At 36.3% G+C, this 14,163-nt stretch overlaps 2 protein-coding genes across 2 annotated transcripts; one reads left to right on the top strand and one right to left on the bottom strand.

Annotated features, from left to right (window-relative positions):
- Window positions 1-47: 47 nt before the first annotated feature.
- LOC144637408 (cell cycle checkpoint protein RAD17-like) lies at window positions 48-11,442 on the top strand. Its single transcript, XM_078496473.1, has 21 exons — window positions 48-179; window positions 371-450; window positions 656-773; window positions 1,053-1,149; window positions 1,303-1,379; window positions 1,628-1,699; window positions 1,847-1,976; window positions 2,407-2,555; window positions 3,245-3,297; window positions 3,736-3,861; window positions 4,078-4,147; window positions 4,792-4,903; window positions 5,200-5,472; window positions 5,734-5,816; window positions 6,417-6,509; window positions 6,755-6,808; window positions 7,533-7,685; window positions 8,598-8,637; window positions 8,765-8,845; window positions 9,404-9,461; window positions 9,805-11,442. The coding sequence occupies exons 1-21, from the start codon at window positions 177-179 to the stop codon at window positions 10,010-10,012; spliced, it is 2,130 nt and encodes a 709-aa protein (XP_078352599.1). The 5' UTR covers window positions 48-176; the 3' UTR covers window positions 10,013-11,442.
- Window positions 11,285-14,093, bottom strand: LOC144637433 (proteasome assembly chaperone 3-like). Its single transcript, XM_078496499.1, has 4 exons — window positions 14,038-14,093; window positions 13,858-13,959; window positions 12,583-12,678; window positions 11,285-11,763 (listed from the first exon to the last, which is right to left on the bottom strand). Exons 1-4 carry the CDS (start codon window positions 14,065-14,067, stop codon window positions 11,614-11,616), a joined length of 378 nt encoding a protein of 125 aa, XP_078352625.1. The 5' UTR covers window positions 14,068-14,093; the 3' UTR covers window positions 11,285-11,613.
- Between the last annotated feature and the right edge of the window lie 70 nt (window positions 14,094-14,163).

Here is a 14,163-nt window from a genome sequence, read left to right as displayed (position 1 = left end):
CCGCTATTTACCGCTGACGACCCGCTGACTCGTTCCGAACTCGGGACATTATAAGAGGTCTTACACCACATACTACCACCGAAATCAGAACATTCAAAATGGCGGTTGACAGTCTTGGTAGCGTTTGAAGCTGGTTTCAAGCAAAGGAACATTCTTTTGTTTTACGGTTGCTTGCAATGGTATAAAACCCCAAATTTTATCTTACTCTCTTGTTTTATTTCTTAATTTCTATGGAGTCCTGCATAAAATAAGTGCAAAGTAAAGTTGTACAATTCGTGTGACTGTACAGTTTCTGACAGTTTGCATGACATGTCAGATTTTCGTCATGCTTAATTGTATAAGCTAATTTCTCTCTGATTATTTTTCCCAGAGCAAGCATCATAAAAGCGGCATTGTAGTGAATGGTGAAGACCGTAAAAGCTCACCGACAGAACCATGTAGTTCTTTGGGGTAAGAAAAAATTTTAAGTAAATATTAAGTAAAATACAAGTTTTTTTTTTTTATAAAATACATTTACAGTGTATATTTTTTAAAACATGTATTGTTTACTTTAAGTTGGTTGTTCTCTAGGCATGGCTACAGCTTTAAGCTGTTTTTCCTAATGTGTAACCTGCGTGACTATTTACAATCATACCTTTTCTTTTTTTCTTTTTAGCACTTCAAAAACATTTCAACCTTCAGGCGATAATCTTAAGGAATTAAATTTATCATGGAAAAACAAACTACAGACTGGTAAAAGTAAGGCGTCATCATCTTCATCATCAGGATCAAAGGTAATAAATTTACAGTGATAGGCAACTGTCAAGATTTTTTCTTTGGTAAACAAATCTTAAACAGACATTCAATGCTGTGGCTGTTTTGTTTATTTAGTTTAGAATAGTGTGAGGTTTTCAATTTGTATTGACTGATCAGAAAGAGCATAAGCACTCTGACAGCTTGTCAAACCATTATGCACAGATTATGTGCAATTATTGGAGATTTGGATAGGACAATAACACTGGTTCCATTTCTGTTGACCATGTGGAAGTTAAGATTTCTACTTTTTATTTCAGAAACGTAATGCATGGATTGCTTCATCTTTTGGTGACTTTGATGAAGGAAATGCAAAGAAAACAAAACAAGTGAACATTGACCATTCTTTTAAAACAGGTACATCTCATTTTGTTCTTGGGACTACTGTAATAATTAACATAAACTTGAGATATAGCTTTTTCTTTTCAGCTGTGAATATAGCATAAAACAAGTACAGTATCAAAGTTAGTATAAGTCTAAACTTATGTTGTGTCCATTTATTTATTGAAGGTGCTCGCCAGTCTGTCCCACAGAAACTAAAAAAAGATGAGGATCTGTGGCTTGACAAGTATAAACCAAAATCAGAGGTAAAGTAAAATAGTAATATTAGGCGATTAATAGTATATATTGTAATAGGTGATGGAAGCAATAAAAGTTGAAAAGTTGAAAGTTCTGTTAAAATGTCTAATATAAAATTTAAAAGAGAGCAAGTTTATCTAACTATCTAACCCACTAATATTTATAATTTCTGCTCGGTTTCATTCCCTGTTTTATTCAACACTGGATCAACTTCATATGTGATCATTATGTTGATTTTTAATTGTTGATTTTTCAGTCTGAACTTGCTGTTCACAAGAAAAAAGTGGCTGAAGTCCGTAACTGGCTTTTGGATCATTTGTGTAAACAGGTAAACAAGTCATGAAAATCCATAAGACTAGTGTCGCAGTATTGTCACTGAAAAATTGCTTGTATAGATGATGCCTTATCCAGTGGGTTTTGAATCATTCCGTTTGTAGCAAATTGTAGTAGTGATGTTGTTTTGTTCCTCTCTCAGCTGACATCTGGTGCTATCTTGCTCCTCACTGGTTCAGCTGGTGCTGGAAAGACTGCAACAGTTCATGTGTTGGCAAATGAGCTGGGATTTGAGGTGCAAGAATGGATCAACCCTCTGAGTGATACCGAAGGTAACTTATATCCAGAACCGAAAAATTATAACAAATAAAGCATTTTTGGTTCTTAATGGGGATGATTTTTAACATTATCCAGGGCTGCAAATAACAGTCGGTCATTTGACATTGGCCGACCAAAATTTGCTCATGTCCGACAAAATCCAAGTGTGGTCAGATAGATGTCCGGATAATCACTTTGGACATCATCATTTGGTCGAGTGGTTTAGGGTGCTGGTGTTTTAATCTGGAAGTTGAACCTCCACCCTGCCACTAGCTGGAGATCTTCTCAATTATCCTTAGTTCAAATCCTTGGTCACACTTTGTATATAGCTGACTGGTCTGTGTCCTACCAATTGGGATCTAAGTGCATGGCTACTATAACAACTTAATTATTTTTTACATGTAAATCTTACTTTAATTTATTACATCTCTTGTAAATTTCTAGTGGAAGGTGCGTATTCTAACTGGAACAACAGCAGCCAATCACAAGTGAGACAATTTCAAGACTTTATCCTACGTGTCAGCAAGTACCCTACGCTGTCCATATTCAATGAGAAAGGCAATGATGCTGCCAAGAAAGTTATTTTAGTAGAGGTATGTACAAGAGTCAGTCTAGCAGTACAACTGCCTACATTGTAGCTCAGCATTTTTGGTTTAGGCTCAATAGCGTCAAATGACCTGTCTGTTCCCATGTAGGCCTTTAAATGGACATATTGTGTTAATTAAAACTACTTTAAACTTTCCACAGAAACCGGGTTTGTATCTCAAAAATGAAAATGAATTTCAGGTCTAAGTGCTTTCAATAATAATAATAATAATAATAATAATAATAATAATAATAATAATAATAATAATAATAATAAATAATTTACTTATATTGCGCAATTATCAATTTAAAAATTTTCAATTGTGCATTACAATATAGTTAAAACTAAAAATTTAAAATTTAAATTCACAAGCTAATTGACTGGTTTGATTTGTATTTTTGTTTGTTTGAAGATTATGGTAAAAAATCTGGAACAAAGGAAAATACAGTTCAAACCAGTTTATAAATCATTTTGACATAAAACCTTTTTAAACTACTACTGACAACACATGCCTTGAAGTATACCTGGTCTGGTTTCACTAATCATTATTTTAGAAGCGGCATTATTTGCTGTTTTTAGGGTAATAGCATTGTGTAATAGCATTATTTAGCAATTGGTGGCTCCACTGATTATTGGGGAATCTCTGTGTAATATATCAGAGTTTGATATTATTCTTTTATTGAATTTTTTTTTCAGGATCTTCCCAATATATTTTTCAGGGAAGCAACAAAACTTCATGAGGTTTTGAGGTACTAAAAATCATCTGATTTTGAATACTAGATTGAATCACAGTTCTCGCCATAAAACATGCTAGTAATATTAAATGTGAATGGTTTGAATGTATATTTACCAACAAGACGTTTTTTCCTGACCAGTAGAAAGGTGAAAATAAAAAGTGATATAGAAGGTTCTAATTAGTAATGACATGTTGTGGACTCGGTCACATCCTCTAAAAATTTTACACACTAGTATAATATGACATTATTAGCAAAATTATAATGAACTGTTCAGTTAGTTTACCTTGTTGCCATCCTAGTGGCCAGTTGATTGACGATTTAATGTGAGAATTTATAGGCCAATTTTATTTATTTTGAGCAATTTTTTACCCACATTTGATTCCATATTACTTACAGACCTTTGTGATGTGTAATAACGTAAACCTTGGAATGTTTCTGATTGCTCTACAGCACATACCAACAGAAAGGGCGAGTTCCTGTCGTGTTCATTATTTCAGATAGCCATCACGGAGACTCTAATGTCCATAAATTACTTCCTAAAGATGTTCAGCATAAACTGCACATTCATAATATCAGGTAACTATGTTTGAATTTCAGCCAACTTGTCTGGTTACTTACTCCCTAGAAATAGATCTGATTTACATAGCTGTTAAAACCATCTCATAAAGCTTAAGAGCTTGTATGCTAATGAAGACAGTATGTGAGTAGTTCAAACAATAGAATCAGTATATTAATGGAATTCTACTAATTTAATTTCATCGTTTTTTGAATAATTTTCCAACACACTTTCAGCTTCAATCCTGTTGCACACACCAGCTTGGTAAAAGCTATGAACAGAATAACATCACTGGAAGCCCAACAGGTACACAGTTAGTTATAGATAATAATTATTACTTGTTTAATAGTTTGTTTACAATCTGCCTCTGTTAGGGAGGCAGGGTGGCACTCCAGGCTCAAATCCTGGCCGGGTCACTGTGTTGTGTTGTTGGGCAAGACACTTGACCCTCATAGTACCTTTCTAAAACCAGTGGTGTATAAATGGGTCCTGGCAAACTTATGCTTGGGGTAACCCTGCCATGGACGAGTACAAGTCACTGAGCTTGATGCTATATACCAGGATAAGCTCTAGCCTGATGGGCCAAAAGGCCCAATCACAGACTTGACCATAACTTAATCTACCTCAATCAGGCAGTCGCCTCTCTTAGCTGGTCATCTCTGTAAAGCAGACATCTCTAAGATGCTCACCTCAAAGTTTGGCTGTGCTTTAAGCTTGACTCTGACACTTTTAAGGGGGAGGTCCCCCTCTGTAAGGCATACAGACACCTTTCTAAGATGGAATGTTGATCTGCTGAAAACATCTGCTTTTAAAGGTTGATTTTTGGCAGAATTAAAGAAAATATAAATTTTTATTTATAAAGAAAACAAAAATAACAACTATCAACCTGATTTATGGTTAATAACCTATGAGAACTTTTAATTTGTATTAAACTACGCTTTTTTCTGCAGAGTAAATCAACATTTATGATTCCAAGTAAGGAAACAGTTGAGCTTTTGGCTCAGAACAGTGGAGGAGATATTCGAACTGCCATTAATGGACTTCAGTTTTCTTGCTTAAAAGGTGAATTTGAAAGAAATCATGAAAAATATCTTGGCAATGTACAAGCTGTTAAGGCAATTTTTTACACAACTGTTTACACTTCCCTGAAATTTCCACAAATGTTTCCTCAGTCTGTACAATGTAAATACCGGTAGATAGAAGCATAAGGAAATGATCTGTATTCCTTTTCTTCACAAAAACATTTCTTTTATTCTATAGATTTATTGATTTTAACAGTACCTTTAGTAACTATAAACTATGTTAACCTTTCAATAACAGTTTAGCACTACAGATATTAATAATTTTATACTTTTCAGATAAGTCATTCACTTCTGGTAAGAGGTTTAATCTGGCAAGGAAAGATGAAAGCAAACCAAAGAGGTCAAAATCAAGATCAACGAAAGGTGGAAAACAGAGTAAATCAGTGTTTGACAGTGCAGAAACTTCACAATCAAGTCAGACATCCCAGTGTCTAGTGTACAAGAAAGAGACAGATGTAAACATGGTGTCAGAGGCAGTAACAGCCATCGGTGGACGAGACACAGCTTTGTTTCTCTTCAGAGCCTTGGGAAAAATCTTGTACTGTAAAAGTAAGCTTACTTTTATTGATTTATATTTTTCAATGTCTCAAATTTATTAACATAATCTGAAACAAAGGGATATAAAAATCGAACTGATTTGAAACATTTTCAAACAACATTGGATCATCACTTGTTTAAAAATGACATTGTTCTACTGGACAGGTGTAAATTTAAAAGAGATGTTGAGTTTTGGTACTTAATAATGCTGCCACAAGATTAATAGCTGGGCTTGTTACTACCGCATGTGACATATTGGTAATTTCTTTACAGGAGATCCAACATTATCAGATGTAGACCTGCTACCACCTCACTTGTCACATTATGCCAGAAACCAGTTGTTGTTCTCTCCTGAGGTATTGATAAACAAAATTTATTTAATATGCATGGGTACTGGCTTATGAATAACAAGTTGTTGAATTGGTCTATCTCAATTACTTAAGTGTGCAAAGACAAGTTAAACTATTGCTAGAATGTAATCTCTTTCTCCAAGAACACAAGCTGACTGGCCAAGTACAATTTGAAAGTTTTTTTTCAATTTGAAAGTTGGTAATTCATGATCAATCACATATTCCTTGCTGTTGTGTGTGGATTCAGAGATTATTCCACTCAAAACTGATTGGCTGACAAATTATTGATGATTATGAGCTGGCACTCTAGCTATGTGCATGCTAAAAAACCTGGTCAGAGTTTGTGCGAGAAAAGAGAAAAGGGGACTCTTGTGATTGGGTAAAATGGACCAATCAAAGCATACAAGGAGGAAATAAAAGTTTGCTCAGGGTATTATTATGTAGAAGAAACTGTTTGTTTTCAGTAGCAAACCAAAGTTTAACCTTACAGAAAATTTAATGTCTTAAGTACTACTTAATATAAAGGATACCAGTAACTTGATTAATGAGAGTGTTGATTTACTTACACATATGCTTGTTCTTGTTTTTTCTTTATCTTTCATAAAGGAGGTATTAGAGAGGACTCATCTTTCCAGTGAACTTTTTAATTTATATCTTCATCAAAATTATCTGGAGTTTTTTGGTGATATTGATGATGTGGTAAGTTGATGATAACAAAAGTCTCCCAAATACAAGGAAACTGTGAGATAATAAATAATAATAATGATAATAATAATAATAATCATTCTATCTATTGCTTCTTTCTGCGCTCTCACTATCTTAAATAAAAAATAAAAGGCTTGATTTGAAGAAATTTCTGTGACTAAGTTTGAAATTTATACACTGACAGTTAACTATTAAATTATATGTAGGAAGAGTCAAAAAAAAGTTTGAATGTTTATCAGGTGGACATCAGCGAACACTTCAGTGATGCAGACTACATGACTAAAGAGTGGATGGTAATATTAATTATGTTCCTTCATTAAATAATAAGCAGTGACATAATGTATCAGATGGGTAGGTCATTCAAGTACCCCTGGAATAAAATTATTAAAATTTTCAATTGGTAACCCTGGCAGTAAAGTAGAGTTAGAGATCAGGCCTGAGACTGAAGAGAGCATCCCTCCTAGTTCCCATGCCACACCTGTAGCTTACCATATTTACTTGAATAAGCGCCGCCCCTGAATAAGCGCGGCCCTCGAATAAGCGCCGCAGTCCCGAAGGGGCGCTTATTCAAGGAATTCCATTTAACTAAAAACAGCACTACAAAGCAAGTCTAAAACAAACTTGGACATTTCTTTTCATCATAAGCGATGTTTTGCAGTTCAAAGTAATTGTTTTACCGCTCGTCCATAAGTTTTCTATCAAACATTCTTACAAAATGTAGTTCTGTTAATGTTGTGAAGGTCACAAACTTTGTCAGGACAGCTAGAGCCACTTCTCTCTTCAGCAAGAGATGAATACTGACAATCAAAATACGCTTTTTTCAATTGCTGTAAAAGATTAGATTTTTGTGGCGTCCAAATTTTAAATAAGCACTGCCCTCAAATAAGGGCCGCACACGAGGTGTGAGAAATTTAATTAGCGCCGGGGCGCTTATTCGAGTAAATATGATAAATAATCTGAACTTTGTTGTTCAGGAGCTACCTGTTGACTCAATAAATTTATTTTGTGATCGCACAGCACCAGTCTTCTATGAGGGAGTACAGCTCATGCTTGGCTGCAAGGGGGTTGATATTTAACGGCAGGCCAGGGGGGAGCTTGTCAAATTCCAGTGGAGTGGGGAGAGGATGGAGACCACTTCATAAGCCACAGTGGTTTAATGTCAACAGAAAGGTAATAATGTAAAGATTTTTCAAACATATTTATTTCAATACTGCAATTTGTTCAGGCAATGGCCTTCACAACATGGGTGCATGTAGAGCAGGCTCACAGTTACACAAGGGGCCAGGCCACAACAGTCTCCTCCCCACCGCAGGGCTGCAAATAACAGTCGGTCATTGGACATTGGCCGAGTAAAATTTGCTCATGTTCGACGGAATCCCAAGTGTGGTTGGACATGATGTCCAGACAATTTTTTGATTGTAAATCATTTTACGTCAACAAAATTATGAATAAAATTCAACCTTTTGTTTTTTGTGATGTCCAACCACAATTTTGTTTTGTCTGACCAAGATGGTGTCTCAGTAGGACATATCGTTATGTACTTTCAAGTGAGAAAAAAATATTTGCAGCCCCGCTGCCGGATTGCTACATTTTCCTTAGTTGCTCTTGCCACTCATACAGGTGATTCAAGGAAAGCTCTGCCCGCGGGCTGTGGAAGTGATACTTGTGATTGTTATTCATCTAGATTGTGGTAAAATATAATTATTGTTAGTTTTCTCTTCAGGGATCACTATCTTTACATTAAGAAAATATGATAGAATTTAAAATGATATTAAACTTATCATAAATAGACGAGCTTGGGAACTGGTGCCTTACAGGTTGACGAGAGGGCTGAAACAATTCAGGCACAGCGGGGAGGTGTTCATGGCAACCTTGTGAGGGGGAACAATCCACTGAAGCTGGCAGCCACCAACTGACAGTCTCACTGAAAAGGCTTCAGTGGACAATACTTACCTAACCCTAATACTTAGTTATACCCACAGACCACAAGGGTGGGAGGGCTGGGAGCAAGAATCCGCTATGATTCGCTTAAAGATACTCAAACTATTTTACTGATTTTGCTTGTGTTTTGTTAAATTTCAGTTGCAAGATGGTGCCAGTACTGCAAGAGATCTGTTCAGAGGTAAAACATCTGATGATAACCTGATACATGATTGAAAAAGTTTTCGCTCACTCTATTTCCCATTACCATAATCATGACTGTCAGTGGAAAATTTGCTACTCTTTCCTAATCATGTTGCCTTTTTTAGGTCACCACTGGCCATCAATAGTACTACAAACAGAGATTCTTCCATATTTGGCAATTACCGATGTACCCCTGAGAACACCAGGTCTGTGACCATTTAACAACTATTGTACATGGTTGAGAATAATAATGTGATTTGTCACTGGCAAGCAGATCAATTATTTGCCAAAGTTGTTAGGCTTGCAGGTCAATTCTACGAGTCACTGACTAATCACATGCACAGTATTTTCCAATAACCGAGTTCAATAATTATTTTCTCGTTCAATCACTAAGCTTGGTTTTGGCCTTGACTGCAAAGTTTTTATTTTTTTCGGAAGTTGAAAAATTGCAAAAGATCACTGTCAGATACTAATGTGTATGGTAAGGTAATGGTTAAGTTTGCATGTGGACCTGGTGGCCAATCAGAGCAGAGCTTATACCAGTTTTAGTAGAATGAAGTGACTAAAGTGTATTTCTACTGAACCCCCTGGATGGGGGGATGCTAGTCCATCACAGGGTTATTTAATTTGCTGGTACCCATTTATACACCTGGGTAAAGAGAGGCACTGTGAAAGTTAGGTGTCTTGCCAAAACACACATTGCAGTGACCTGGTCCAGATTCAACTTAATTTTTACTCAATAGTTACTGTTTATTTCTTTTTAGGACAAATCTCCTTTCTTCAAGTGATTGGCAATTTCCATAAGTCAAAGTCTCCTTTCAGGTATGAGTCAGGTTTGAATCAAGAGAATTTGTGAGTTTTTGAACATTTTATTTTATAAAATTAAAAAGTGCAAGATATTCAATGTTATTATACTCCTGATTGTTAATTTCTGAACTAAAAATAAACAACATCAGAGATATAATAGAACTATGCAATAGTGGATGCCAATTGAATTAAATTATTTGTATGAATTTAAATTAGCCTCACTAACCTAGTTTTTGAGTTGATAAAAAGAATTTTTACTCTAGAATGAGATTAGTGAGGCAAATTTATGAATTTCAAATTGGCTGTCATTTTTGTGTTCCATCTAAAGCAAGATTATGTTTCTTTTTTTCATTTTCAGAGGAGCTCCAGATACTCTGGATGAAAAAGACTGTGGAACAGGAAGTGATGATGATGATGACGACACTCTTACTAGTTCACAACCTAGAGGGACCATGACCGAAGGAACCACAAAATGTGTGGCTGAGGATTGTGATTCACAAGTGACCTCTGATGTGCCAGCTGAGGATATTGATGATATTATAGAAGACTTTGATGATGACGACTGAGTGATGTAAAAAAAAAAAGAACTGCAGCAGTCTCACTTTCCTACAGGGATCAGTGACTTTAAATTTCTCCTGTTGAGAGCTAGAGGAGTGTTGGCCAGTGTAGATGGGTGGGGTCCAGGTGAGCAGGACCCCTCGCTTATCAGGTGCCTCTTTACTGGAGTGTTGGATGGGACCATTACTAAACAGTGACCTCTTATTTAAATAGTCCCAAAACAAATACTTGACCAGTACTTCACAGTAAAATAAAGCATGGCTAAGGTCTGCTGTTGGATGCTAGAGTATGGGTCTGTAAATATTGTAAAAATAAAAATTAAAACAGATCAGTTTGTGAAAGAGGCTTCAGTATAGTATATAGACTTGCCCCAAGTCGACTCTTTCAGAAAGTCTATACCGTAAAATTCCGGTTATAAGCCCCCCCCCGTTTATAAGCCCTCCCGATTATAGGCCCATCTACCTGTAAACAAAAAAATACATCCGATTATAAGCCTCCCCGGATATAAGCCCCCCTCTACCGGATGAAAGTACTGAACAGGGCTAAATGTTGCTTTATTATGCGTTTTTAAACTTAAAAACGTATTTCAGTCAACACTCCCGTGACACTTTTCGAAACGATTTTTTCATTCCGCTTATAGGCCCTCCCGGATATAAGTCCCTCCACTTATAAGCCCACCCAAAACCCCTTACGAAGTTGTATAAGCCCAGGGCTTATAACCGGAATTCTACGGTATAGTATATTAGGTGTATAATGACTGCTTAAGTGTCTCATAAGTGGCTCACTATTCATTAATGTGGCTGAACACAGTAACTGCATGTGCCCTGCAGTCTTGATATTTGCTGATGTAAGGCAGCATGTGCACAAGGATTAGAAAAAACAAGCATGGCACCAATGTTTTATTTGTTCCATGCTGGTTCTATATTTGGTGAAAATGAATGTTAACATAAGCAAAACCAGAAGAACACTTTGTTTACTGGTTACAAGGCTCAAATGCTCAGACGCGGGGGAATCTGGAATAGTTGCACTCCCCCCCCCCCTCAAAAAAATTATGGCCTGTCCCTTAGCTACAAAGGGCCCATTTGTAGACCCAGGGATTCATTAATGGCTCTGGAAAAAATTCAAATGCAGCACAGGTATCAAAAACTGTGTTCAGCCACCTGGACATCTTTCTATGGCTACAAAATAATACTGAAAAGCCACTTTGTGTTAGGTGGAAGGATAAGGCCTTTTTTCATAAATCCTGACTCAACACAGTGTAAAAAATCCACACCATTGCCTTGTATATACAAGTTAGTCAATTTACATTGTATGAAATAATTTAACAATACTTTATTTTTGAACTTTATATTTTACACTTAAAGAAAAAGTGTTACAAAAGACTGAGGAAAGTTTTGTTAAAATAAAGTGATAGCAACAGTGCAAGTGCATAATGAGAGCTAATTTGTTTCAGTGTCCATAATAAACTATCACATCATCATTTGCCAACTATCACAAAGTTGTTGATTTAAGTTGTCACTTTAAGGAGACAGCCAGATGAAGATATAACTGAAATTAATGTATATTTGACAACTATTACGACTTGTTTCCTAACTAGAGAAATTATGCATCACCACACTCTATTTGACTGAAGAAGTTTCAGGATCTGCTGTAATATCTGTGGTGAATGTTTCTTGAGAGCAATACCCAAAAGAACTGGTTTGTTAGAATGTTCATTGACAAGGGTTCCAATCTGTTTTGCGTAAACATGCCAGATTTCCTGTCATATAAAAAAATAATAAAATTAGATAATGAAATAGCAGAGCCTAACTACCAATATAACTGTTTATAGCTCACCACTAAATTTCCTCCGATTCTGATTGGTTTAAATTGATCATGTGACGTGTTAATGTTCATCTGCAGAGGGCACTATCAGCCCATAGTGCCCTTCCGAGAAAAATGCCTGGATGGATAGTGCCCGCCCGTGAAATGTTTTGTAAACAGCGTGCCTGCAGACAAAAAACCCTACCAAATTCACTGCATTAAGTGGGTTTCTTGTCTGGTTTTGTTTCGTTTGTTAACTTTCTGCTTTCAATTGGTTTTTTTATCCTGAAAGTTAAAAAATGATTCACAATGCTCATTTTTTGAATGGGCACGCAGAAGAAAATTTACCGGTAGTGGTGAACAATAAAAACAATAGAGTGTTTCAGTCTCGGAACTATTGGTCTGATAGTTGCCCCTTGGAAATTTGATGTTCTTAAAACTAGCATATTAGCCCTTGAAGCTTCGGTTCTCAGCCTTATAATTATTTGTTCTAAGAACATCAAATTTCTGTGGGGCAACTATCAGCAGATAGATCCTCGACAGAAACACTCTATTGTTTAAATAGTATAAGTCTCTGTTTTTGCATGCTGTATTGCAGCTAGATCTGCTTGTAGCCAGACCTTGAAGATTATAACCTCAGCCCTGTTTAGCAGCACAGCTTTCATATGGGAGTGCCACTGATCGATGCACTTAAGGTAATGCCACTGTATTCAAACCAAATTTATAATGTGGTAAACTTGTAACAAGACAATAACTCCCCTGTATATTAACTAACCTCGTCACTTCCCATGAGTGTTCTAGTACTGAATGTATGTGAGCCTTGTGAGGATGAGTCTTGTGTTGCAGAGCTTGACATTTTATTAACATCGATCTGTAAAGGTGTTGAATATGCATATTTTCATAAAGACTGTAAAACAACAAAGTTACAACTGTACACAGAAAGTAATCCAGAAAGAGAACCCTTGACTAACAATAGTATACCGTATTTATTTGATTAAGCGCCCTAGGTGCTTATTAAATTTTTGGACCTTGAGAGTGGGCGCTTATTCGAGGTTGGGCGCTCAATCGAATAAATTTGGTTTACTCTACATAAACCAGTCAGTAAAAAACACACTGCAGACTGCAGACCAGGGGTAAAATGCAGACTGTAGAGGGTAATCACAGGGTGAAATAATGATTGAAATACATGTATGAGTCAAAGCCATTTTACAGTTGATTGCATCTCTGTGACATGTTGTCTGCTTGGATATCGATCGGGCAATAACTTTTATATTCAATTTTAACTTTTTTATACATCAAACACAATGTAAGATTCTGTGAGACGAAAAACTCCAAATTCAAGTATTCTGAAAAATAAATTTTATTGCTGGCTTGCAACTGCATCACGGTGGCCATGCTGGGGGACAAGAACAAAGCGTTTCCCTCCGCTGGGAATTTATCTTTTTTATCATGTAAATTTTGCGGAAATTTATTTTATTGTTTTGACCCCCAACATGGCCGCTTTGTCACGTGGTTGCAAGCCAGCAATACGAAGCCAGACCGCCCAGCGCCGTATGTTTATCATATGGCATGCTAAACATAAAAGTTTTGTTCCTTTTATTTTAATGGTGTTTTAATTGTGACGGTTGGGGTGGTAAAGCCCTTGATTGATAGCCTAACTTCACAAGGGCTTAAAAACCGTTGCAACCAGTTAAAAACATTGTGGCTGCAGAATACAATTGTGTTTTCCCCTCGGAAGGTGTTTTGGTTTGACTCCTCCCACCCCTACCCAGTTCCTTTAAAATAATTCTTTGATTTTGAGACCCCCATCCCCTCAGAATTTCCAATGATCTTCCATATAGTATATATTGGCCATGCTGTCAGGGTATGGATGTTTTCTGAGACTGCACATTATAAGGATAAATTGGATGCTGATTTCTCATTGGGGATGATAGAGTTAAATTTAGACTCACAAAAAAATGTTCAACTAGATAAAACAACTTCTTTTCTTGTCAATCAAAGTATTAACAATTTAACATGCTATTGATCTAACAAAGTTTAATAAGCTTACCAAAGTTCCAATTTTCTCAAACTGAGACACGACTACAAAGATTCTGTCCTGGTAAGCGGAACATAGTACCTCTGTGTGGATTCCATCTATAATGGCCGCTGTCTTCAAAATGAAACATTCTCAATAACGTTCTATATGATGACTGAGAAAAATCAATAGCTATATAAACTTGACACTTACTTGACGGGTTGGCACGAAGTGAGCAGCCATTTTGAAATCTGTAGGAGTCTGGTGCCGGTAACATAAAATACCTTCCAGGGAGGGGTAGGATATTGGTCGTCACGCTTGCCTAAAATACTGCGTGAC

The sequence above is a fragment of the Oculina patagonica genome, chromosome 14 (genome assembly GCF_052425735.1).
Source record: "Oculina patagonica isolate OP01 chromosome 14, crgOcupat, whole genome shotgun sequence".
Taxonomy (NCBI): Eukaryota; Metazoa; Cnidaria; class Anthozoa; order Scleractinia; family Oculinidae; genus Oculina; species Oculina patagonica.
Note: the sequence above shows the minus strand (reverse complement) of the source record. Positions and strands in the feature narration are given on the sequence as shown.